Consider the following 27,549-nt stretch of genomic DNA (forward strand, 5'->3'; position numbering starts at 1 on the left):
TAATGTTAGCTAAGACCCGGCAGTTAAAAGTTTCTCGCTACAGCAATTTTAACTCTGTTACAAAGTGATGCAAACTCTCGTTTATACCTCGTGTCTTCTTATTAAACTTGTATCTCGCGAATATGGCATTGCAAACGGCAGCGGGAGCGTTTCAATAAAGTTAATTTAAGGTTACGGTTTACACCGTGCTTTTTTATACCTCGTGTCTTCTCATTAAACTTGTATCTCGCGAATATGGTATTGCAAACGGCAGCGGGAGCGTTTCTATAAAGTTAATTTAGACTTACGGTTTACACCATGCTTTTTTATACCTCGTGTCTTATGAAGATGCTTGTATGCGTCACTCACTCGCTTCTTATTGTTTCGCTGCCTTGTCAATTGTGTAATGAATGTTTTCTTCAGCGCTCTTTGGGGCTCCTCCTTTTCTACGTACTGAGTTCACAGTCAGTTCACGTGATTACGTGGGAGGCGTGATGCCGCGACACGCAACTCAGTCTCCTACGGCCATCTTGCTGCCTTCCATTACAGTATATGGACAAAAAAGAGGTTCCAGTTATGACCATTACGCGTATAATTTTGAAATGAAACCTGCCTAACTTTTGTAAGTAAGCTGTAAGGAATGAGCCTGCCAAATTTCAGCCTTCCACCTACACGGGAAGTTGGACAATTAGTGATGAGTGAGTCAGTCAGTCAGTGAGTGAGTGAATATATAGTGAGCTGCGAAGCTAATCCTACCCCCAAAAAGATACAGATGCCCCTGGAAAAAGCCCTAGGAAACCCCTAGGAAACTTAGACTACCTTCACATTTCTCCTTTTCCTTCTGGCCGGCTCTGTCGCGTAATCTGCCTTCCGCGCGCTACTCCGCCTTGTCAAAAAGCCTGTGCCGACTTCTTTCTGTGGTTATAAATTGATTTTCTGCTTCTCTCTCTCTCTCAGACTTCTGGTGCTCCTGGCACGTATTCCTCCTCCGAAGAAGAAATCCTTGGTTGCTTTTAAATGACAAGCGGAGGTGTAAACTCTTTCAAGGAGCACGTTTGAAACAGTTTTAAAAGATAAATGTTTGTTTGCAGTGTTTGAATAAAAATTCGAGTTTCTTCAACATCCACTGGTCTTCTGTGCAATCTTGTAACCCAAGCGTGACAAGTGGTACCAGGAGTGGTTGCACAGATGGATGCTTTAGCACAAGCGGAAGCCGAATACCTTTTCCAAATCGCCCAGAATGTTACTATCCCATATGATTCAGAAGATGATTTGCATTCCGAACGTCCTACGTCTAGTCTCCGGCCTCCGTCTGTCAGACGAAGAGACAGCCAACAATATATTCAGCCTCAAGGAGCCTCTCCAATCCCTCAACAGTATGTTCCGCCTCCACCAACACCAGCACCTGCGCAAGTTACTAGACGTGTGCTTCCTCTCCCTCCACTTCCGGACAATGCTAAGAATGTCCTGTCGAAGATGGGCCCATCTGATGACCCAGAGCTATTTCTTTTGGCTTTTGAACAAGTGGCGACTGTGTTAGGATGGGACAAACGTCATTGGGCTGTTATCGTCACCCAGTTTTTGTCTGGTGATGCACTACTTTCATTACAAAATATACCTACCGACAAATTTGGCGATTATGATTTTTTGAAAGATCAGCTTGTCTTGAAGAAAGCCACGACGTTTTTGTCGAAAGGTTTTGCACTTTACAACTGGAGGTTGGATATGGACAAATCTGTTCGTGCTCAGATACAAGATTTGATTCTTAAAGTGCAATGCTGGTTTGAGGGAGATAAAGTTGAGTGCAATGTTGAAAAAGTTGTTATGAACGTAGTGCTGTTTGGAATACCTGCACCCATCCAAGATGAATTTCTTCGTCACAATCTTGAATCTCTAGATATTACTTCACAACGTCTAGAAGGCTCCCAGACCGCTTTCAAAACAAGCGGTAGCTTCGGTACTCAGTATCCTGTGTTAAAACCTATAAGGTAACGCCCAGAGTATCCTCGTCAACTTGATCGTGTACCTCGTCATCCTTCAACAACTGATCTTCAGATGTCGTCAGCTAGACCACCAGGAAATGCAGTTGCTGCTACCACAAATGAGATGCCTGCTACCGGAGACAGAGGTCGTGGTCGTGGACGTCGTCGATTCGGTGCCGGCGAGCGAAGATGTTTCCGGTGTGACCAGCCTGGTCATTTAGTGAGAGATTGTCGTCTGTCTCCAGCCCGTTCAATGGAAATTGGCGTGGCAGAGGTTTGTTGCTCGAATATCCCGGATCCGTCGAAAAACAAAGATGGCTTATTTTTCACTATAAAGTTCGGGGGCCGACAGGTGACGGCGTTTTTGGACTCAGGCAGTGACCTTTGTGTTGTCAGACGCGACTGTCTTGACGACAGTTACCATAGTAATACCGAGACTGTTAACATACGCTGTGTACATGGAGATGTTAAGAACTATGAGACATTATTTCTTCCTGTATCTTATAAGAGTCGTCACTTTAAAGTGTGGTCTGCTATTTCTGATTCATGCCCTTGGCCTTTGCTGATAGGCAGAAGGAATGCTCTTTTTCCTATATTGATGGCTGAACGACAGTCACTAATTGACTCACCTGTTAAACCCATTCGGGGGGAGGGAGACGGGAACCTGGTGGCAGTAGGGAACAATTTAGGTCCCAATTTAGATATTGAACCAGATCTCTCTAGTGAGTCAGAGGAAAACTCCCTGGAGAATTTCTCAAATTATCAAGACCAAGACCCTTGCACGTCCTCTCAAATTGTAAATGTCTTAGAACCCAAACCGAGTTCTAGTGAGCAGCAGGATTTTGTGAGCTTGCAATGTGCTGATAGCTCGTTGGAGTATGCATTTAATCAGGCTTACACTGCCAGTGATTCCTATTACCAAGACCGATATAACGGGAGCCTAAAAACACCACACTTTCTGGTGAAAGATGGTTGTATTTTCAGAGTGATTTCGGACCATCTATTGGAAGACTTTATTGAGCAATTAGTAGTACCTGAAGCACATAGGGAAATTCTTTTACAGCTGGCTCACTCTCATATCTTGGGAGGACACCTGGGGTCTGATAAAACAAGACAGCGATTATTGTAATGGTTTTATTGGCTAAATATGGGAAAAGATGTTGAACGGTTCTGCACTTCATGCCCTGACTGCCAAATCGTCTCTGCTCATAAGCCTCCTAGGGCTCCCCTTTGCCCTATACCTATTTTGGATGTCCCCTTTCAGAGGGTGGGTTTAGATATTGTTGGACCTTTGCCGAAAACTAAAAATGGTTTCCAGTATTTGCTGGTGTTAGTTGATTATGCAACGCGATATCCAGAAGTAACTGCTTTGAAAAAGGCAAACTCATCGTCTGTAGCCAAGGCTCTCTCTGTGATGTTTACCCGTATTGGCATTCCTAAGGAAATTTTAACTGATCAAGGCACACCTTTCACTTCTCGTGTGATGAAACAATTATGTAAACGGTTCGCTATTAAGAAATTGTGCACCACCGTTTACCATCCACAAACTAATGGCTTGACTAAACGGTTTAACAAAACCTTAAAACACATAATCAGAAGAGTTGCTCATAATGATCCCACAACTTGGGACACTGTCCTGCCTTTTGTTTTGTTTGCTGTTCGAGAATCGCCACAGGCATCCACTGGTTTGAGTCCTTTCGAGCTGTTGTTTGGCAGGCACCCAAGAGGCATCCTGGATGTTGTTCGAGAGGAATGGATAGGTCATGAAACAACCTCTCTTGGGGAGGGTTTTGCAGAGCGAATAGTTTCCTTACAAGAAACAATTTCCAGACTTTCTTCTATTGCTGTAGAGCATCAACAACGAGAACAGGAAACACAAAAATGTCTATACGATAGACGCAGTCAGCTTCATGAATTCAAACCAGGCGATCGTGTTTTAGTATTAATACCGTCAGACCCACATAAATTCCTAGCTAAATGGCAAGGCCCAGCAATTATCGAAGAGCGTATGGGACCAGTAAATTAAAAGGTTAGAATTCCTGGTCGACGAAAACCATTTCAAATTTTGCACATTAATCTCTTAAAGAAATGGCACGACAGACAACAGGTTCACAATACCTTGACTGCTGTTTCTCAAACTGATGTTGTCATTGGCAATGATTTGACTGACCCACAAAAGACAGAATTATTAAACTTAATTGAACAGAACACTGATGTTTTTTCGGACTTACCAGGCGTCACTAATTTAGCAGAACATAAAATCACAACTGAAGCTGGTGTTCGGGTGCAGATGCGTCCATTTCGAATTCCAGAAGCACGAAGGAATATTGTACGCGAAGAAGTCAAGAAGATGCTGGAACTAGGTGTGATTCGTGAAAGCAAAAGTGACTGGTGCTCTCCAGTCGTGTTAGTCCCCAAGCCGGACGGTTCGGTTCGTTTTTGTATTGATTTTAGGCGCTTGAATAAGGTGTCTAAATTCGATGCTTACCCAATGCCCCGGGTGGACGAGCTCTTGGAAAAACTGGGTCAGGCAACCTATATTTCCACACTAGACCTCATAAAAGGTTATTGGCAGGTGCCTCTTGAGGCTAATAGTTGTGAGAAAACAGCATTTACGACTCCTGATGGACTTTATGAATTTACAAGACTCCCGTTTGGTCTTCATGGAGCCCCTTTAACTTTTCAGCGAATGATGGATCAAATACTACGCCCACATTCTGAATATTCTGGGGCGTATCTTGATGATGTGGTTATTTTCAGCAATGATTGGCATTCACATTTACAACGCCTACAAGCTGTACTTGATAGCCTGAAACAAGCTGGATTAACTGCTAACCCTAAGAAATGTAAACTAGGTATGTCTGAGACTCATTATCTAGGTTACTCGATGGGCAGGGGTTTACTTCGTCCACAACTAAGGAAAATAGAGGAGGTGCTTGCTTACCCACATCCTAAAACGCAAAAACAGGTGCGCGCTTTCCTGGGACTAGCTGGTTACTACAGAAGATTCATCCCTGACTTTGCAAATAGAGCTGCTCCTCTTTCAGAGCTTACTAAAGGAAGAAAAAAACGACCTATGGACAGAACTTTGCGAACGTTCCTTTTCAGATTTAAAAAAAGCCTTGTCATCTTATCCAGTGCTACGAAATCCTGATTTCTCTAAACATTTTATTCGACAAACAGACGCTAGTGCATTCAGAGTAGGAGCGGTCCTTTCCCAGGTATTTGAGGGTGAAGAACACCCTATCACGGACTTGAGTAGGAAATTACTTACAAGAGAACGCAATTATTCAACTATTGAGAAAGAATGTTTAGCAATTAAATGGGCTATAGAAGCACTACGCTATTACTTATGGGGACGGAAGTTCACATTAGTAACTGATCATGCTCCACTTCAATGGTTATACCGTCAAAAAGATACAAACTCCCGTCTTATGAGATGGTTTTTAGGATTACAACCTTACAGTTTTGAAGTCAGACACCGACCTGGGTCTTTGAACCGGGTCTGGAGAATCGCTTGATTCACGGAAACGTGAATAAAGCTGAGGGAGGGGGTGTGAGCTGCGAAGCTAATCCTACCCCCAAAAAGATACAGACGCCCCTGGAAAAAGCCCTAGGAAACCCCTAGGAAACTTAAACAGACTACCTTCACATTTCTCCTTTTCCTTCTGGCTGGCTCTGTCGCGTAATCTGCCTTCCGCGCGCTACTCCGCCTTGTCAAAAAGCCTGTGCCGACTTCTTTCTGTGGTTATAAATTGATTTTCTGCTTCTCTCTCTCTCTCAGACTTCTGGTGCTCCTGGCACGTATTCCTCCGAAGAAGAAGAAATCCTTGGTTGCTTTTAAATGACAAGCGGAGGTGTAAACTCTTTCAAGGAGCACGTTTGAAACAGTTTTAAAAGATAAATGTTTGTTTGCAGTGTTTGAATAAAAATTCGAGTTTCTTCAACATCCACTGGTCTTCTGTGCAATCTTGTAACTCAAGCGTGACAATATATACACACACACACATCCATACATACATATATATATACACAAACACACACACATTTCATGTATTGTAATCACTTCTGCTTATTGCTTTTCCCCAGAAATGCTTTGTAGTTGCCTTATATTCTACAACCATACCTTTTCAAACTTACAGTATGCGCAGTTCAAGCGTTTACTTTGGTGCCAGGTGAATCTTCCAGATGCCAAATCAACACTTCCCTGAATTTCATTTTGTCTGCACTTAAAGGAAGTGACCTTGAAGTACAGACAGCTTTTGTGTTTACTGTCATCAATGTGCCCAGTTTTCTCAAATTTCTTTAACACAAGTTGAATACCATATACCAAAAATTGGATTTGGTGGGCTGCTGCTTGACGATTATTATCTTATTGATTTGCACTATAGTTTTATGTAAATGTGTGTTACCCAGTTGGTTACAAACCTCTCCTCAACACATCCCTTAATAGTTTCATATAATACACTCATTTTTTGTTAAACTACAATACTAGCATGTCTAGTCTGGATAATCACCATCTTATTCATTTGAATCAGGATTTCTGTTGGAGGAAATTAATAAATACATGAAAAGGTACAGACTGAGAAGAGATTTAGGAACCTGTGAACATGTTTACATAAAAGTGACATTTTGACTGGAAGAGTGTATGGAACTTGCACATTTTTAGTCACTCTATAACATGGTTTGACCACTGTAGAAGTAATATGTCTGTGTGTTAAGATGGAAGTCAGTCAACATAATAAAAATGAATGAACTGGGTAAATATAAAATGGTTATCAGAAGTGTAAAATGCTAGGAACTTAGAGTTTACGCAAAATCACTCCAGGAGATTTTGCTCATACAGAGATAATGATTTTGCATTATCTTTTTTGTTATGTTTTAGGTGTATTTGCAATTAATGCAAAAAACACCTGCTACATTCACCAAGTTTATCTATCTACATGAAACAGCACTTCATGAATTGATTTTGTTGAAATTCAGTAGATTTACCCTATAACTAAATTTTTCAAGAAAGTTCATTTTTCATCAAGATATCTTGAATATACCACATTGTACATAGTTCTGAAATTTTAAAATCACTCTGAATGAAAACAAAATGAAAAGCATTGTCGATTTGTGAACTTGTCTATCTTAACGGAGACAAACATTCTGTACAATATCAATAATGGATTAATTTACTGCTTCAAATTTACCTTGACAGAGGTTAATCCAACTTGTATATTTTATGCATATTCCTCTTACTCATCCGAAAGCCGCTCCTGACAGCAAAACAGATAACAGATTGCCAGTACGAGTTAGTCAAATGCTAGAAGTGTGTGCATGCAAGCAGCACCTGTGATACTCCAGGCTTACTGTTCCTACTCTCTGACATAAATTAGACACAAAAGTTTAAAAAAAAAAAAAAAAAGACTAGATATAAGTGTCACAAAGTACTGTGAACAAATACACACACAGTACTTACACTAAAAACAGCACATTATAATGATTCAATATTTCTCTTACGCTATAATTTATTGGCAAACCTCCAGATCTGCTCCCCCATCAGGGTCCAAAGCAATCAACACTTTTATTTTTGAGAGTGCAACAAAAATTTTAACTCTCTATTGGGTTCCTCTTTCAAAAAACATGTTTAAGAGATTTGAACTACACTTAATCACAAAACTTCCATAACCAAAAACTATCATTAGGACATCAATCCATGCCATTTTCACAGCACTTGTATTGGAATCTGCTGCCAAAGAAAGCTACTCAGCCACCACAAGCTTATTAGGGATACATTTTAAGTGAATGTCAATGAATAGTTCTGCTAAAAAAACATTTAATGCAGTCTATTAATGCATGTAATTGAATTATATTTTTGCTGTTACTCTATCATCTCACTGTTACAAAATATTTAATAAACAAATATGTGAGAATTGTGTATTTTGATGAAGTAACAAAAAATGTAAAATGCTCCAACTTTCTAATCTGATAACTAGGTCATTGAATGCACCTGATAGTTAACCATGCTTACATTTTTTACCTTGTTTGCTCTGTTGTGTGTCAATTGAAAGGGTATATTTGTGCAACTTGCAAAAATAGAATTTGATTTCATAGTTAATAAATAGAACTGTGTCACTTTCCTGAATGCAGTCTGGTCATTAGATACGTTTATATAAAAATACACAATTATTCACTTTTACATTAGTAATAGATATATTGAACAAAACTTTCATTTTCACTTTTGTGAACTGTCCATTTTCAAAAACAGCAAAGAAAACAAGCAAAACTGTACTTTCAGGACTAATTTGTGTTTTAAACTGGGCATATATTTGAACATTAAATATTTTGATTGAGAATCTGGAAGGGGTTTGTGCATTCTTCGTTTTTTTACTTATACTCCGATAAAATCAACTGATGTATGTGTGAATCCAAATTTTTAAGCAATACATAAAATACAGGCATCAAGCTCTTCACAATAATAGGAAGACAAAAGTTCCAAAAAGTGAATAAACTCTGGGCGGCACACTATGGGCAAAATTTCACATTGTTAATTTACTTTCATGATTTGAAATTGTGATGGAACTTACTGTATAAAAAAAAAACTAATGAACACTTCCCATTTCCATGTAACATGGATCAGAACAACAATTAAGAAAAGAAAAGGCTTCTTCCAGACCGGAATTAAAAAAATGACAACATTATTCTGTATTGGTTGTTTAAATTTAGACACTGGTTCCACCATACAATATAAAGTGAAGACAGGTTAACTGGCCCTCTCTAGTGTGGTTATGTGTATAAATGTGCCTTACTTTCCATCCAAGGTCGATTTTTGCCCTGTGTTTTGAGTGTGCCAGGATAAGTTCAAGCTCAGAAATAGTGATGAGCGAACTCTGCAGTGTTCGTGTCACCTTGACTTCGGAGAAATGCATTGAAGTTTGACTGGATTATAATGGTGCAATCATCTTTAAAGTGTCACTGAGGGTTAGGGAAACGTCTCCCAAATATACTGAAATGAGTGTGGCCAAAAAGGCGACCAGAGCGTGGCAACAGCAGTGACAACAACTGCATCACTAGTAAAAGAAGAATGAAAGAAGAATGATGTGCAAACATATATTTCCTCAAAATAAAGTGGAAATGCCAAAACCGTTGTCAGCAGTCAGAAAAAATATGTAGGCTGTTTTATGTTGATTTATCTGAGAAACTATTGCTTTGTGTGCTTTTCAGAAAAGTTTTTTGTAAAAATATTCAGCCCTAGAAGGAAAAAAAAACAGCCCTAAAAAAGTGTCAGAAAATTCAAAGTGGCATGTCATCATTGAAGCCGCTGGCTCATTCTAATTTTTGAAGTTGCACTGAAGGTTCTCCAAGCTTTCTGTGCTGATGCTTTGAACTTTTTCTTCTATCAAAAAGATAAAACATTTTGTAAATAGTAATAAATCTTTTATTATTATTTCATTGAATCTCCCGTGTTTGGGGGGGCACTTTCAAGGTTTGTTTTCACTTTCCACATGGCTAATTATGCATGCATAGAGCACCCACTTCCTTCTCTTATACTGTCGTGGAAATCAAAGATTGACCTGCATGTTTGGCAACAAGCAGAGATAACTTGTTATTTATGCTGTATATGTTTCATAAAGATAAAATTTGAGAACCTGCATTATCTACTTATCTGTTAAGCACTTTAAATTGAATTCACCTACTATGCACAATATTAATGTTTCTTTATGGCTTTACATTTTATAGCATTTTTATGGAAAATATATATATAAAAAAAAAAAAAAAAAAAAAAAAACTGGTATGAATACTGATGTGACAGTAGTTCACCAGCTACCTTAGCACCTTTGGTTTTCATGAAGTCTGCATGTTCTGTGTATATCTGCATGAGTTTTCTCTGCTAACCCTGAATTTCTCCCAGTGTTCAAATCTGCAGTGCGTCAGTCAGTAGACTACCGATACTAACTGTGAGCGCGACCATGTGCTCTTCATAGAACCAACCACTACACCACCGTACCTCTGTGAGATCAAAGAAGAAAGAATGTAGTGAGAGATGGGCAAGCTTCATAACCAGTCTGTAAAGCAAGTGATCAGCATTATATACCTGGGGGTAGTCCCATCCAATTTTGTCTGTTTCAGCACCAGGAGATGTCATGCTGGCCTCGCAATACATTATGGGGCGCTGAAAAAAAAAGTTCTCCTAAACCGGCTGAATTATCAGTAAATAATTCAACAAACAAGGGTGTATATGAACACAGTAAATTTGCTGAGAATAATGCTTTGGTGAAATATGCTGATCAACACTACTGCCTAATACCTGGATTTATAGTCTTGCAAGACCAGACGAGATTTTCAAAACAGAATTCACGTCTGGGGACAACTCGCTGAAAAGTCTGTAGTAAATAGCAACAAACTCCGCTACTAACAGGGCTACACCTGCAGGGTCTCTTTCTAAGACACCCACCCACAATTCCTCCAGTCTATACACTTTAACCCACCAAAGTTTTAGGAAGAGAGCAAAAAAACTGAACAAAAGACTTTGGCACAGACAAAAACTTAAAAGCTAGAACTGCTGTTTTAAATTCAGGAGCCCAGTAACACAAACTAACTGAAGCTTAATGATAAATTTATACATTGAGCACTGCGACAGAAGAGACAGTCACATATATATTGACCACTGCAGCTACCTGGCCTAATGTGTTTGAGAAATGCTTGTCTTCTACCATTTCTGTCACTCTGACTATTGGAACAGAGCTAAAAGCAGAAGCCATTGGATACATTTCATAAGATAGTTTACAAACTGTTTAACAAATAGCTCATTAAATACAAGTAGACTATTTTTGGGTGGAACGTTTGAGCTTTGAAGTGTGCTCATAATGTGAGAAGCATTGTAATGAAGAACTCAAACACTAGATTATTGTACAGACATTTTATTTTCTTCTTCTGCAATCCTTACCATAATTCATTCTTGCTATTAGGAGCATGGGATTAATACCAATAAGGCAACAACGTTGCTGTCTCTGTCAGCCTATTGATTGGTCATACTCTCTTGACTTTTCTCCTCACTTTCAAATCCTCCTGCTTAAAACCATACATTTGATGTTTTTGAGCAAAACATAACACTGTAAACCAGGCATGTCAAACACGCGGCCCGCAACAGAAATTTGTGCAGCCCGCATGACAGATCCTAGTTAGCACTAAACTTGTACAAAATGATTACTATCGTTTGTGATTGAATCATTCTGCATCTTCGGCGTTACTTATTGACTTTTCTTACTTCTGACAAAAGCGCATTTTCCCATGGCATTACGGTACTGGAAACGTCATCTGCTAGTATAGCCACGAGCCTTGTCCAAAGTTAATGAGCCGTGACGTCGCAACTGAAGTGCTAGGCTGCAGCAGCCTGGCAGCAGGGGCGGCCTTAGGCATGTGCAAACTGTGCACCTGCACAGGGCCGCCACGCCAATTTATATTGAATATTAAACAGAAAGAGAAAATAACGACACAGCTGACGGCAATGTGGCCAAAAAACATTGTGTTTCTTGTTAATTAGTACGTTGTATTTACTAATGTCGCTCGAGTTGGAGCAGTAAGCTATATATAGTATTATAACGTTCTGCCGTAATGAGAATATCATGGGCCACCACTTGGTTTTCAAGTTACGGACACATGCATATAGAAGCGTGTCATGAGCACGAAGTGGCTATGCAGTGTCCGCAACGGAGTGGCCATCCGCCATGCATAAGATACCATATTGACATTGGCGGGTGAAGGGGCCACCGATTCTTTCTCTGCCCAGGGCTTCCACGAGCCTAGAGCCGCCCCTGGCAGGCTACACTACTGGCTGGGCTGCTGAGACTGGCCACTGGGCAGAACTGACCATCACGAGTAGTAATAGCTTGCATATTTTCACATTTTTTTGCTCTAGTTTTATGTCATTTTGTGCTAGTATTGTAACGAACAGTTAGTGCAGACTACAGCTGAAGATCTGAAGTGGACGCGAGAAGTGGGTGAGTTGTTTATGAACAAATTTTTGTGATTTTGAGTTTGTAAAATTAGTGTGGGTTGGCGGCTTTTTGCATATCGGCTTATTTTACAATAAAAACTTTGAAGTAAACTTAGTATAGTAAAATATGATTTTTGGAGGATTTGTTTTCCAACCTGAATTACTGAGCAATGAATTCAGTGAGCGCTTTCGTGATTTCAGTTCACTCGAACAGGACTTTGCACTGTTTACGTCACCATACTCTTACAACGTTGAGAATACTCCTGAGAATATCCAAATGGGATTGATTGAACTGCAGTCAGATTCTATTCTGAAGGCAAAATACAACAAAGTTGGTGTGCCAGGCTTGTATGCTTACCTGCCACCCTCGTATGTGCAGATCTGTAAGTTGGCATCGAGAGTACTCTCTATGTTCAGAAGCACTTACCTTTATGAGCAATTACAATTATGAAGGGAATTAGTACAGTGCATCATCAAGGACACAGTTGGAAACTTCTTAAGGGTAAACTTTGCACAAACATTAGGAAGTTTCTCTTTACACAGAGAACCATAAACACTTGTAATAAGCTACCAAATAGTGTGGTGGACACATTAGGACTTTCAAAACTAGACTTGATGTTTTTTTAGAAGAATTAATTAGATAGGACTGGTGAGCTTTGTTGGGATGGATGGCCTGTTCTTGTCTAGATTGTTGTACTGGTCTATTAAAAAAAAAAAGTGTTTACAAGAGATGTGAGAAAGTTTAAGAAAGCCTTATAGGCTACTAATATTTATTGGGCCTAAATTAATTCATATTATCATTTTTAAATGTAGTTATCACCACTTAGTGGTTACACTGCTTTTAAAACAAACCAAAAGTTCTTTCACATAGGAAAACAAACATAAAAAGAGACTTACCAAGAATATGTTTAGAAAAGCACTCAAGGAATGAACCAACATTAGTTTAAGATTAAGAGAACTGCTTTAAACACTCACAGCAGGGAGGTAAAATGTTCCAATAAATGACATTAGAATTGTTTGAAGGATGTAATACAAAGTTAAACATTCTAAACAAAATTAGACAATAGTAGAGGTAATAAAATACCTAGACTTAACAGAGATTCTTCGTGCAACTGTGATACTCTGTTCACAGAAATTATCATTAATAAGATCACAAGAGGACGCATCACATCTTATTTTGGATATTTCATTTGTAAGAAATTTTAAATTACTGAATGATCTCCCAGACACTAAGCATATTCCTCTTCAGATGTATTGCAAAGTACAGTAAGATGAAATATGTGAAATAAGAGGTCTGCCATCAATGTTTTTATGCCACAAAAGAGAAGGTTTAATTTTTGAGCCAGGAGTTAATAAACGTGCTAAAAATATTTTTCTTGTTGGAAAACTATTGACAAAATAGAAAATACCATCATGTACATTTGTCTTGGTAAACATATTAAAAAAACAAAAGTAGGGTGTCCAAAATTTTAACTACAGGGGCAAACGTAGCTTTTTCAAACTTGCCAAATGATTTTTAAAATAATTTTTTAACATTTTATTGAATTTATTAAAAGCATGTAACATTCCATACAAGCAAGTCAAACTTGACAAAACTAAGTTCAAATCAACCCCCACCCATGAGAAAGTGAGTTAGGCCAACAGAGTAAAACTTTAAGAGTAGGGAAAAAAGGGGAGAAAATCCTTTTCCCCCAATTTGCTTATTCTAAAATGTTATTGATTAGATCCTGCCAGGTTTTAAAAAATTTTGCACAGACCCTCTAAGTGAGAATTTGATTTTTTTCAGTTTCAAATAGTATATAACATCAGTTGCCTACTGATTTTACTGTATATAGATACTACATACCAAAATAGTGCTTGCAGAGAAGGAAAAATATATTTATTGCTTTCTATGTACTCAAACAATGTTCAATATACACTTCTTCTTTCATGCTCATTTAACAACTTATTGTACAAGTATGCTAATAATGTACAGTTAGGTCCATAAGTATTTGGACAGTGACACAATTTTCACAATTTTGGCTCTGTGCACCACAACAATGGTTTTGAAACAAAGAAATCAATATTTGATTGAAGCATAGACTTTCAGTTTTAAATCATGGGGCTTAACAAAAATATTGTATGGGCTTGTTTAGAAAAGAAAGACATTTTTATACACTGTCCCCCTATTTTCAGGGGCTCAAAAGCATATTTGGACAAACTAACAATCATTATATAATTATAATTTTCAATATTTGGTTGAAAATCCTTTACAGTCAATGGATGCCTGGAGTCTGGGACCCATGGCTATCTCCAAATACTGGGTTTGCACCCTAGTGATACTTTGCCAAACCTTTACTGCAGTGGTCTTCAGTTGCTGCTTGTTCATTGAACTTTATGCCATCAGTTTTGTTTTCAGCAAATTGGGTTGAGGTCAGTTGATTGACATGAATATTGAAAAATATTCCAGTACTTTACCTTGGAAAGCACTTGGTTTGCTTTCTCAGCATCATCCTATCAATTTTGCTGCAATTGGCTGAATCTGAGCAGACAGTATAGTCCTGTACACTTGTTACATTTGATGCAATTGGCTGAATCTGAGCAGATAGTATAGCCCTGTACACTTGCTACTTCTGCCAGCTGTCATAACATCAATAAACACTAGTTACTGACTTCCATTGGCAGCCATGCATGATCATGCTATAAAACAACTTCCACTATGTTTCACACATGATGTGGTATTCATCAGATCATTAGCCATATCTTCTCTTTCAAACATTCTGGTATATATTGATCTTAGTTTCTTTTGTCCAAAGAAAATTGTTCCAGAACTGGACAGGCTTTTAAAAAAATGTTTTCTGACAAGGTCTAATCTGTCCTTCCTATTCTTGAGGTTTACCAGTGGCTTGTACCTTGTGGTAATCCCTTTGTCTTTACTTTCATGAGGCCTTCTCTTGATTGCAGACTTTGGCAATGATATGTCTACCTCTCAGAAAGTATTGTTGGTTTGGCTAAATGTTGTGAAGGTGTTGTTCTTCACCAAGGACGGAATTCTGCAATCATCTAGCACAGTTGTCATCTGTGGTTTTTCAAACCTTCTGGTGTTGTGGAGTTCACTAGTGTGTTCCTTCTTTATAAGAATGTACCAAATATATGTTTTGACCACTCCTCATGTTTCTGCTATCTCTCTAAAGGGTTTGTTTTGTTGTTTTCTCTGCCTAATGGACTGTTTCAGCTTGCAAAGGACAGCTCTTTGGACCTCATATTGAGAGTTCACAGTGACTGCTTCCAAATGAAAATTCCACACTTGGGAGTCAATTCCAGACTATCTATCTGCTTAATAGTTAATAAAATAATGAGAAAACTGCTCCCACCTGGCTGATACAGCTTGTCAGTTAAATGTGAAAATACTTCTGTGCCCCTGAAAATGGTGGACCATGTATAAAAATGTCTGTCGTTCCGAAACAGCTTATGCAGTCTTTTTGGTAAACCCTTAAATTAAACCTGAAAGTCTATACTTCAATCACATAACGATTGCTTTATTTCAAACCCATTGTGGTGGCGTATAGAGCCAAAATTATGAAAATTGTGTCACTGTCCAAATACTTATGAACCGAACTGAATTTTACGAGCATTAGCAAATGCATGTTATCTGAGCTTGTCTCAAGCACAAGAACAAACCTAATATTTTTTTTCCTATTACGGCACACATTTGTCCACATATTTAAAATATTACTTTGCAAGATAACTCAAAAAAGATAAACTGTAAGAATAGAGATATATTTACCCCATCCAGTGCTTCCTCGAAACAAGAGAGCCAGTATTCACGGGCCATTGCATCTTCAGTTAGGTCCACCGTATCAGGAATATATGAAGAAGCGTCAAGCAACAGTGGAAGGTTAACCAGTTGACGGTCAAGTCTATCCATTTCTAACATGTCAAACTGCAGAACAAAAAGAAAATTGTATTAAACAATACCTGTAAGCTTTCTCAATACCGGAGCAGCAGTTGAAGACAAATAGGCATCACATTGCCATTACACAAAATGTCTTTGTCATTGGAAACTGACAAGTTTCTGTATGTCGTTTCCTCTTTGCACACTGCTCCTCACAACAAATTTTTTATGTTGCTTGTCTGAGCCCATAATTTTTTTTCTTCCCTTCTTTTCATTTTCTGGGAATAGAATGGCTTATATAAAATAACATAGCTAACTTTTGTTTATATATAATTGCCTTGTAATTGTGCAATAGACAAGGTTAGCATTCATGTACTTGTATAAACTGAGCATTTCAAAAACGATAATAGTATGAAAAGAACATGTAATACATCTTAAAAAGGTGTAGCATTTCAAAAAGCCTAACAAAGCCGCAATATGGCCTAGTAAGCCAAATCTTGAGGGAATGAAAAAAGCAGGAAAAAGACAAATATTTTAATTTCTAATTTTAATAAAGTATAATATGAAAATGTGTAACTCAAGTCTTTCTTGTTTGCAATACTGTATTTTAAATGATTTGTGATATGCAACATTTTTTCATTTGTCTCCAGTAGACATTTCATAAGAGTGAAACAAAAGTATCACTGGTGTTACTTACAAATGCAATCCAACCAAAGAAACCGATTTCTTTATTAAAAAGAAGCAACATATTACATTTTCTACTGAGATTCCAAGACAGATTAGTTAGAATCATTGTCACAAATGTCACTGTTCAAATCTTTTTGCAGCCCAATGACTCTTGGGTTTATTCCTAGAGTACCCATATATATGCAGATTTTTATTCCAACATTCACAAATCAATGAGTTTCTCTAATTTCCCTGATCTGTTTAATTATGTGACCCTTTTTATTCATTTAAAAACAGCAAAATATTAAAATGTAAGAAAAAAGAAATCTAACACCACTGTAACAAACATAAATCCTTGTTATATTCTAATAAAAATTTTACAAAATTAATTTGTACTTTTTGGAATGACACAAAAATAAAAATGGCAACACAACAGTTGTTTAATGAAAGCAGGATTCCTATTAAAAGCAGACATCAGCTGGAATGAACAGCTGCTGCCATGGTGGTCCACATAACTAAACTTGAGATTTAAGCCTCGTCTTACTAAATAACACATTAAGTGAAAATGCCAGTATCTGTATACAATTAAGAGAGAAAAATCCACAGAAAGTGGTGAATTACAAAGAAAATGGTAAAAGAAAGTTAAAGCTATGGGGAAAAATACAAATTTATGAATTTCTTCTAAGTTTAAATATCATACTAATGCACTTTTCTGAATGCAAAATGAGAAGGAAAAATGCACATTGAAAAATTACTTCAATTAGAAGAGTAACTCATTGAGTTACAGAACTGGATTGGATACAAACCTACAGCCATATGCCTACTCCAGCATGTAAACGAAGGATCACTGCTGTAGGCACATTCTACAGTTTTACTCAAGATCAATAAAATAATTGACAACTTCAGCCAGCTGTTTCTAATGCAGAGGGCACAGGAATCAACAGCCTACGTTGTGCATTGAGTAGAAGGTATGACCAAAGGTTGGATGAGAATTCAGCATATCAGAGGGGACACTTTTACACATACCCACTATCACTCATTCTGCCAATTTAAAGTGGTCACTTAGGGTATGGGGTGAGACTGGAGGACCAGAGAAAAACTCCTGTTTTCATTTAATGACACAACTCAATTCTGTTGCAAAGTTTGCAAGAAATTAACATACTTTACCAAGCTACAATAAAATCTTAACTAAATATAAAGCAACCTGTAAACTGTACTGGTGCTGTTGTCCTAAATTTGATTTCCTCTTCCTTTCTTCCAGGCTCATAGACATGCATGGCATGTTTGGCCATCTAAATCAGCCCTCTGTGCCACAACCAGTAATGAAAGGCTAAATCCCCTGACATTGTCTTAACTCGAATTAGGAAATGAGCACTACTTATGACTAGATATAGCTTAAAGACCCTTCTTTTTTGGTCACTCTAATCATGCACCACTATAATTTCACTATAAATTACTTTCTCACAATGATATTAAAAAGAACTAAATTTAATGTATTTTACTGGGAATGTCTCAGTAGAGTCAGCAACAAAAAACAACACTGTATTATATTAAAAAAGTCCAATATCGCTCAAATTAGGTAATGAAGAGTTTGAAATGATCAGTACTTAATTTTCATCTACAAAGCTGGGAACAATTACATGAATGTGCACAAAGTTGCCTCAAAAAATGAAATAACATGTCAAATCATACTACTGATTATTAAGAACCTTTCTGTTCATTATTATTTCATACTAGCAACAACATTGGCCAGCTTGTATATGTTTTGATTACATAATACTTAATACAGAAGGAAAGGATACAAGACTATGTTCACAATGCAGCTAAAATTAGGGTGACCAAGCGTCCTCTTTTGCCCGGACATGTCCACTTTTTACGTCCTGTCCGGGGCGTCCTGGCGGGTTTTATAAATTCACGAAAATGTCCGGTTTTTCATAGGACCATTACGCACGTACGTAAATTGACTGGCATTTTGCACACAATGCTAGGGTACTACTTTTTTGCGTGACGTAATTACCGGGAGGCTGCCCTGTGGGCAGGTCTGCGCCGCGCGTGCAAACACACAGATACAGACAGGGAGCAGTGCAGAGAGCGGAGCAGTATAGCAGGGAAAATGGCGAAGCGTAAGTGCAGCTTCACCGATGAACTGCAAAGAAAATTTCCCACATATCGTCCCGGTCGGGACAAGTGGGAGGCGGAGTGCACTGTGTGCAAAGCCGGTACATATGTCTTGGTATCCAATAAAGGTGCTGGGGATCTGAAAGCCCACATGGACACAGAGAAACATAAAAAAGCTGTGCGAGGTGAGACTAGTTCATCTGCAAAGTTGACAGAGTTTTTTGTCAGACCAGGAAAAACAGAGGATGATGTAAATGCAGCAGAAGGTGCAATGGCTTTTCATACAGTGAAACATCACAACAGTTACAGGTCCATGGATTGCACCAGTACTTTGCTTAAAAAGGCATTTCCTGACTCTGACATTGCAAAAAAGTTTTGTAGTGCTCGCACCAAGACCGAAGCCATCGTCAATGGTGCTATAGCCCCCCACTCTGTTGAAATCACTCATGAAGCACTCAAAGAAATCCAGTACTGTGGTGTTTCCACAGACGGGAGTAACCACGGAGCAGTGAAAATATTCCCAGTCATAATCTAGTATTTTGACTGGAAGAAGGGTGGCGTGCAAACAAAATTGATTGAAGTTAAAGACACACCCAATGAGACAGCAGAAACCATTGCAAAATATCTCACAGAAACCCTGGCAAAAAACAATCTGTCGGAAAAATGCATTGCATTTACTGGAGACAATTGCAACACAAATTTTGGAGGAATCCGACGTGATGAAGCTGGAAAGAATGTGTTTGCAAATTTGAAGAGTTTGCTGCAAAACAAGACTCTGATCGGTGTGGGTTGCCCAGCACACATATTGAATAATTGTGCACACCATGGGGCAGGCACAATAGAAATTGACATTGAGAATATCATATTCAAAATCTACCAGTACTTTCACATTTACACTGTGTGCACTGAGAGCCTGAAGGAGTATTGTGATTTTGTTGAGATTGATTACAGAAGGATGCTCTCTCACAGCAAGACAAGGTGGCTGTCATTGTTCCCAAGCATTGAGAGGATGTTACAGATGTTTCCAGCTTTAAAGGCATATTTTCTGTCTCAGCAAAAGCCACCCATAGCACTCAAGAGTTTTTTTGAAAATTATTTTGCTGAAATCTACCTTTGGCACATGCACACACTCATGTCTGTGTTCCACACCCACATTCAAGAAATGGAACAGGAGAACATGTCCATTATGGAAGTGAAGAAGATATTAAACAATATACATACCATTCTTCTTCAACGCAAGAGCAACAACTTCATGTCCCTTAAAGTTAAGGGACTACTGGCACAGAAGCGCAAAGATGGACTTGACAAAGGCTGTGACCAGTTCTGTGCAGATGTGCATGGCATGTACAGTGCATGTCTGGAGTATCTGGAGAAGTGGATGACTCCCATGGAAGAGTTCTCAACATTCATGTGGATGGATCTGAGTGAGCCACCAAACTGGAATGATGTGGAGGCATGCATCAATTACCTTGGAGAGAAGGGGGTGGCAGTTGATGATGTTAAGTGTTTTGACCAGGTCACCAATCTGAGGAAATTCACAGAAACGTGCAACCATGATGAGGAGTTCAGTGGCCTGCAGGTACACCAGAAGTGGACCAAATATTTTGAAAAGGCAAAAAGCATTGCATGTTACTCAGAGCTACTGACAATTGCACAGTTTGTCTTTGCACTTCCCTCTCACAATGCAAATGTTGAGAGGGTTTTTTCACTAATGCAAAGCCAGTGGACCAAGGAGAGGAACCAGCTCTCCGTAGAGTCACTAAAGGGGATTCTACTAGTTCAGTACAACTTCAAAGACATGTCTTGCAAAGACTTTCATGCTTATTTGTTAAGCTATCGAAAACTGCTAGGAAAGATCAGCTCTACAGCAAAATATGGATGGGTTGACAAGGAGGATGAAGAAGAGAAGCAGGATGAAGAAGAAAACTAAAGATGAAAAGTCTAGATTCTTTTTGTTTAAGTTTTTTTGTCTTTGTGAGACTCTTCTGTTATTTATTTTATTACATTTAAGAGATATATTGTTGAAGCTGGAACAGAATAGTTCATATTTAGAACAATATTTAATTATTTATTTGAAGAGTCTAAGAGAGCTATTATTTTGTTATAAGTTTTTACAGATTTCATTTTATTTTATTACAGAGGTTAATTCTGCACCATTGAAGTATAATAAATAATGTTCATCAACCACCAAGAAGCTTGTCTGAATTCGTCTGGAGGCCGTGCCGATCGTCCTCTTTTTTGGAAATAAAAATATGGTCACCCTAGCTAAAATTCAGATTTTTCGCAAATTTTTTTCTTTGAATGTTAGAATCCATTTTACAAGCATCCAATCTGATAAGAGTGTTTACATATATCTATCTCAATTGTGCCCTACATGCACTGCTTTTTAAAAAAAAAAAAAAAGAAAAGACAAATGTGACCTAAAACTACTATGAATTCCAACAGCATGCTGGCTGCTACACTACTTAATATTGTTTTCAGTACAGAAGCCCACAACGTTGTCAGCTTACGATGGCATGAAAGAAACTGAAAACAAAACAATCATAGCAGTTACTTTGAATGTTTTTATGACTGCTGCATCTATACATCAAAACTTTTGGTACAAGAGGGAAGCTGGGACTGAGAGTGAGATGTGGCAGGGTTTGATGCAAAATGGTGGTTTGACCATTTCAGAATGTTGACAGCGATGTTTACTTATGTCATTGTCTGTATGCAAGAGTCTCTCAGAAAAATACCATTTGGAAGTGTTTAATTTCCATCAGAAAACTAGTAGCTATTGGGCAGTATTTGCTGGTGACATGCGCTTCAAATTTTTATTAATTCCACATCCTTACTTTCTTTTCATAGGCATCCTGAGTCAGTATTGTATTCCATCTTGATTTTCAAAGCACGCAGCAGATATAATAAAGGTCTCATAAATATTTAAGTAAAATTAGATAAGCAGTGTATATTTTAAGGAAATGATTAATTTAACTTGTTTAAACGCAGGTCACATTCAAATTGCTTAAGTCTGCTTAGAATTTTGTTTTCAAAAAAGAAGAGATCTATTACATGAGTAAAAAACATAAATCAGAATTTAACTGCTGTGTGAACATACCCCATGAACTAGCATTAAAACAACAGCTTTCAGAGTTATAATGAAAAGCTCATTTACACATTGACATAAGCAGAGTTTCAAACATGGAAAATGTTGAAAATAAAATACTGTACAATTTTTATGAACAAGATAAATAGGATGAATGTCTCAGCAACCTATAAATATTTAAAAATCATTTGCAAATTTATAAATGATCAAAATCACAACAATCCATAATATACGTGAACTGAAATAAAGTTCTTAAAAAGATTCCCAAAAGCCTCTTCCAATGTTTTGTAAATCAGCTAGGAATCTGGTAAATGGAATTTATCATGAGGGTTTTGAGAATTATAAGGCATTCTGGACTGGAACACTGAGAGATCAGCAGTTCTTCAGTTACCTTGTGGGTATACCATGTAAGTGACTTTGTTAATATCAATTTGACCACTTCTTCCTGATATAGTAAAATTCTTTTAACTAACTTATTAATTGCTACAGGCTACATACTATTTGCACAGACGTCTTAGTTGGAATTTCAGACCAAAAGATGCAATAAACTATTTACACACAAACGGAAACAAGTAGGAACAGCTCACATAAAAGACAAGACTCAAAAAATGGCTTAAACATAGAAAACTAAATACAACACAGTGGTTTTACTCACAGGAAAGTTGAGGGGCATATAAGGCACAGAGATGAAGGAGAAAAAAAGAGAAGTAAAATTTAGGCAAAATTGAAAAACAACGTACAGAAAAATAACTAAATGCTGAAAAGGCACAGAAAGAAAACACAAGTGAGCATGAATGGCCACGAGGACAGCATACATTTGGATGACCCTCACAATACTCCATCATCTAGTAAATAATGATGAATCACATGTGGGTGAATATCTTTGAGAAGATTAGAGTTTGAAAAATGTTATAAAAAAAAAAAAAAAAAAAAAAAAAAAAAAAAAAAAGCCTGAATAACCACTACAGGACAATTATGGGATACCTGACATCTAGGACACAAACGCTGGACTATACAATCACAAACAGAAGAACTGGGGCTGTGGTAGCTCAGAACAGTATGCAGATGCAACTTCAGAAAAGTAATCTCATAATTATATGATTTCTAAACCAGCCAAAATGCAACACAATAAAAAAAATGCAATACAGCATTTAAATTGGTTTCTGAAAACAATTAGAAAAAGAACACTGGAGTAACATAAGAATAACAGATACAATTCAAGAATAGTGAATGGTTTCAAAAAACTATAATACTCATGTTTAATATTATAAGAAGATTGACACTTGATAAACAGTAATCAGAAAGATATCCCATTGAGAAAAAAAATAAAACCATGAAATCTAAGGAGCAGATCAATACAAAGTGTGCAACAGGAAAAAAGCTAATGCTATAACCATGAAACAATTTTCAGTCAAGCATGTTGCAATATATGATTTTTGCCGTCTAATGAGTCATTATTTATCATATGCCTACAAGCTTAACACTAAACACAGCGCTGCAAAAAAATATTTCTTCTATATGACTTTCCAAATTTACTGAATATCCTTGACATTTGAATCTAGCAGATTTTTAACCAAAACATACGAGATAAAAGGGAGCATTTTTATTAAAAAAAAAAAAAAGTTTCACAAATACTTACAATGTACATTGCATATACTGTATGTTATGCATGCTTTATTTGCATATGAGTGCCTTTTGTCTGTACTGCATTACTGTCAACTGTTTTGGGGAGACATGCAAGTAAAAAATTTCATTGTACTATATACACTATGTAGACATGAAAAAAACAAACTGACTTTTACCAACCAATTCTAAATTGTATTTTTTTTCCATAACTCTGATCTAAACTTGCTTGTGAGTTTAGAATAGTTAATGTGTTGCATGATCTAGAGACATTTCACCTTCAACTCGCAAAGAGACGGCATGACGTTCACAGTTCCTCAATGGCATTTATGCAACTAAGTGTTCCCCATACCATGACCCTAATTAAAACCAGGATTTATTATTACTTTAAAATGTAGAGGAACCTTTTCTGCAGGCAAAACTGGGCCCATATTATTAGAGAACATTGGTTTCTGGCTTGGTATTCTGTAGTAGATGTCATTTCTACCCAGCCTATTATTTGTGAAGATTGTGAAGTCAAGAGTTTGAACTTGAGTAAAGTAAGACAGAGCTGCAGATCCCTATATGCTGTTTCACGATTCACTATGAATCCTTTGAAAATTTTATACCAGATACCTTGCTTTTAGATTTTGATAGGAAAGACATTCATGGGAAGACAGATTACTGTCCCAGACTTTATCCCTTTCAACAATATGTCTCTATCTGTCGTTTATACATATCTTTCCTTTCAAGACTGACCAACATTAACTTCTTTTCCAGAGGTTCACAATTACTTATTTTGATCATGGTATGATGTGCTCTAGAACCAATGTGGTGACAAATTCACTCTGATTAGGAGTGGCTTTACCTTAGTTAACCCTTAAGCAGTTCACTTTGGGATTTCTTTTTTCCACATGAAGGCTGGGTGTTTAACTACCTTTCAAATCAAATCTTGTTGCATACGAAATGTACTGTACATACAGTACAATATGTAGTGAAATGCTCAGTTGCTCAATGCAAAGCAAGCAAATAAAATGACCTAGAAACTTTGGTGTCATCTTTTCTCTCTGACTCTCCTCTACACACTAGAAGAACAAAAGAAAAGCTCTGCTCAAATCCACAAATATGCATGAATATTTCGACATTTTATATTAATAAAAATTGCAGACACACAAAAGTACAATAAATAATAAAAAAATTTGCAAGCAACTACAACTAAGGGCAAAGCAGTATAAGAACACAAATTAATTATAAAAGGAGAGGTCATAAGATTTCAAAGTTTGGGATAATAAAGTTAACAACACACTTTAGCCACCAACTGAGCACCTTGTGCAAACCTATTGTGACAACAGATTATGTTTACTGAATAATTAGAATTAACCTGTTGACACAGAAAACTTCAACAGAAGTGGCAAGATAACTGAAAATTATTGAACAGCTGAAAATTAATTATAGCACTGAAAATCAAGCAACAGCACAACTGACAAACTTAGAACTTACTGGATCTCTTTAAAGACGCCTGCTTCATCAATATTCAAAACATGTTACATTCGGCCCACAATGACTGTTAGTTTTCACAAAGACAAACCATTGAAGTCCATTTCATATACAGATTGCTTCTGTATAAAGTTTAGCTGAATCACATTTGCAGCTGGCATTAAAATACATCTCCACTGGCCACATCACGTCCAGATAGAGATTTGATGGACTCCCCATGTGTACATAGATATGGGATGTAGTGGTCGCTTGCTTTTATTAGCGCAGCGCACCACAGCTACTGACCTGTAGTTTCAAAGGAAAAGGCTGTTTGTAATGACCCTACAAGAAAAATTTAAAAGAAAGTGACATAAAGAACTTCAGTTTTTAAGTATGACAGAAAAGATGAAACAGTCTCATGAAAGAGACAGTAACTCAACTTCACAAACCACTGCACAGATTTTTTTAAACCTGGACAAGAATCAGGGCTGGCCAGCCTTATGTGGCTACAGCCTATGTGACAATACTCAACTTCGAGTAATGGAGTATGTCAAATCTGCTGACTGCAGTCACTGATCACATTGCCAGATCATGTCAATTTACGCAAATGAAAATCAGCGTTCATGAGACATTTGCCGACTGAGTCCCGGCCTCCCAGCATAGTTGTGTTCACTATAAGTTAGCTAATGTAATTACATTACGAAAAAATGCCTGCTGCAACTAATTCTGCATTTTAAAAATTCTAATTCTTCTCTTTATTTTTTCCCCTCTTCTATGTTGGGTCGATGTGTTTGATCAACCTTCTCCAAACAGCTCAGTCCTGCACCTCGTCCCCAGTCAAACTCATTTCTTTTTACTTTTTCTGTTCACATCCACTTTAGCCACCCTCAACTCAGTTGGTTTCGAACTCAAGACCTCTGGATTACAAGTCAGCAGTTCTTACTGCTGCACCACGGAAACCGTCGTATTATCCTTGTACTTTTTCTGAAAGTGTTTATTTGATATAAGGACTTCAGCCTTCACACATTATACAGTTCATGTGTACATTTTGTCATTTCTTACTAAAACATGAAAAACATTCCTGTTTTAACAGGAAGAGGGGAAACACTAGCGTGGTGAGTCGCCCACGTACTGAAGAGTCTATACTTGCAGGTGGAAGCTGCCGTCGCTGTACTTTGTATATAAGAGCCAGATCGAATGTTATTTACCCTTCTTTATTTACTTACTTCCTACAGCGTAAAGTCACAAGTAGAGTGCAGAGCTTCCCATGTACATATACAAAGTACAGCAATGGCAATAGTGCGACGTGCATTCTTCCTCCGATGTAGAACTGTTGGCATCATCTGAGTTCACATGTGTTATAGCGCGTCTATGTGAAAAAAGCAGTGTCAAATGCTGGGGGGGAAGTGGGTTCATGAACGCGAATAAGAGAATAAAAGTGAATAAAAAAAAACAAAGCTAACCTTTACAAGTGTCATAAATTTACACCGGCTGTTACAGACTGAAATCAAATGTATGTTTTTATTCTAAAATAGTAAGAATAAGAGCAGCTCACTTCTCAAACGGACTCGTCCGGGGTCGAACCCGTGAAGTTTTGATTGCCAGTCAACAGTTGATACCGTTGCGCCACCGAAGCGGTCGTAGCAAATGCGTGTCAATGTCGCACCCAAACGCGGGTTCTTTTTCTTCAGTTATATTCTTGAATAGAAGTGCAGTTGTTCTGTTATATTTGTACCTTTTGTGAAAGTGTTTATTTGATATTTGGACTTCAGGCTTCACACATTATACACTTCATGTCTACATTTTGTCAATTATCACTAAAACATGAAAAACATTTCTGTTTTAACAATGTGTTTACATATATCGTTGTAGACACGGAACACACATGAAATGCATGTGTTCCAAATAACGATATAGTATTTATAAAAGGTGTCATTTTGCTTGACTTATCACTCTATACAACACTAAGCAACTGACACGCAGGTAAACAGACTTGAGCTGAGAATACTGAGGGGTGGGGGGATGTGATAGCAGGCTGCTTGCTGCTTATTGACACATTTACAGGACAAAAGATGCTGATGGAGAGGTGCGAAGCGATTTAAGGTGGGACGGATCTACGAGTTTTTTCGTAGGCTCTGGTAATTCTAGTGTTAATGATGTGTTTACATAGATCGTTGTAGACACGGAACACACATGAACTCCAAGATAATCAAGGCTTGAGCTGGGAGATCTTCTTGCCCTTTCTGCAGTGGTGGGGGAGATGGTATAGCAGGCTGCTTGTCTTGATCAACACATTTACAAGACAAAAGACACTGATGGAGAGGTGTGAAGGGATTTAAGGTGGGCCAGAATAATTACTTTTTTGTAGGCTTTGGTAATTCTAGTGTTAAACCTTTCTATATGCAGTTTTCAGCTAATTCAAACTGTTGCGGCACGAGCCATTACAAGAACTAGAAACATAACACATTTACTTTTGCATTCTAAGACAATAATTATGAACCATTATTAACCCTCTGCTATTCTGTTTCACTTCTTGTTGTCCTGTTGTAGCACTTGTGCGATTGCTCTACTTCCATTCTCTTTTCCTATTCATGAAGACATCTGCAATATTGGGAACCAAGGAATCAAATGATGCAAAGATTCTGTCATATATGAGATGTCCCAGCACAGGGGGTAATAGGTGGCCAGGACTGTGACCGTAGGCTGGACGATATGGCAAAAAAATAAAACCCCGATTTTTAAAAATGAATGCATGATTTACAATGTCTTTCAATATTTCAATACA

The 27,549-nt window shown here is 37.7% G+C and overlaps 1 protein-coding gene across 2 annotated transcripts in view; it reads right to left on the bottom strand.

The window, feature by feature from the left end:
* Positions 1 to 27,549, bottom strand: part of pank4 (pantothenate kinase 4 (inactive)) — a 130,168-nt gene that overhangs the window by 57,960 nt on the left and 44,659 nt on the right. For both annotated transcript variants that reach the window (XM_028807423.2, XM_028807422.2), the window contains exon 10: positions 15,710 to 15,865. In XM_028807423.2, coding sequence (XP_028663256.1) covers positions 15,710 to 15,865 — 156 coding nt within the window. The remainder of the gene's footprint in view (positions 1 to 15,709; positions 15,866 to 27,549) is intronic.

This window comes from Erpetoichthys calabaricus, chromosome 8 (genome assembly GCF_900747795.2).
Source record: "Erpetoichthys calabaricus chromosome 8, fErpCal1.3, whole genome shotgun sequence".
In the NCBI taxonomy this organism is placed as follows: domain Eukaryota; kingdom Metazoa; phylum Chordata; class Cladistia; order Polypteriformes; family Polypteridae; genus Erpetoichthys; species Erpetoichthys calabaricus.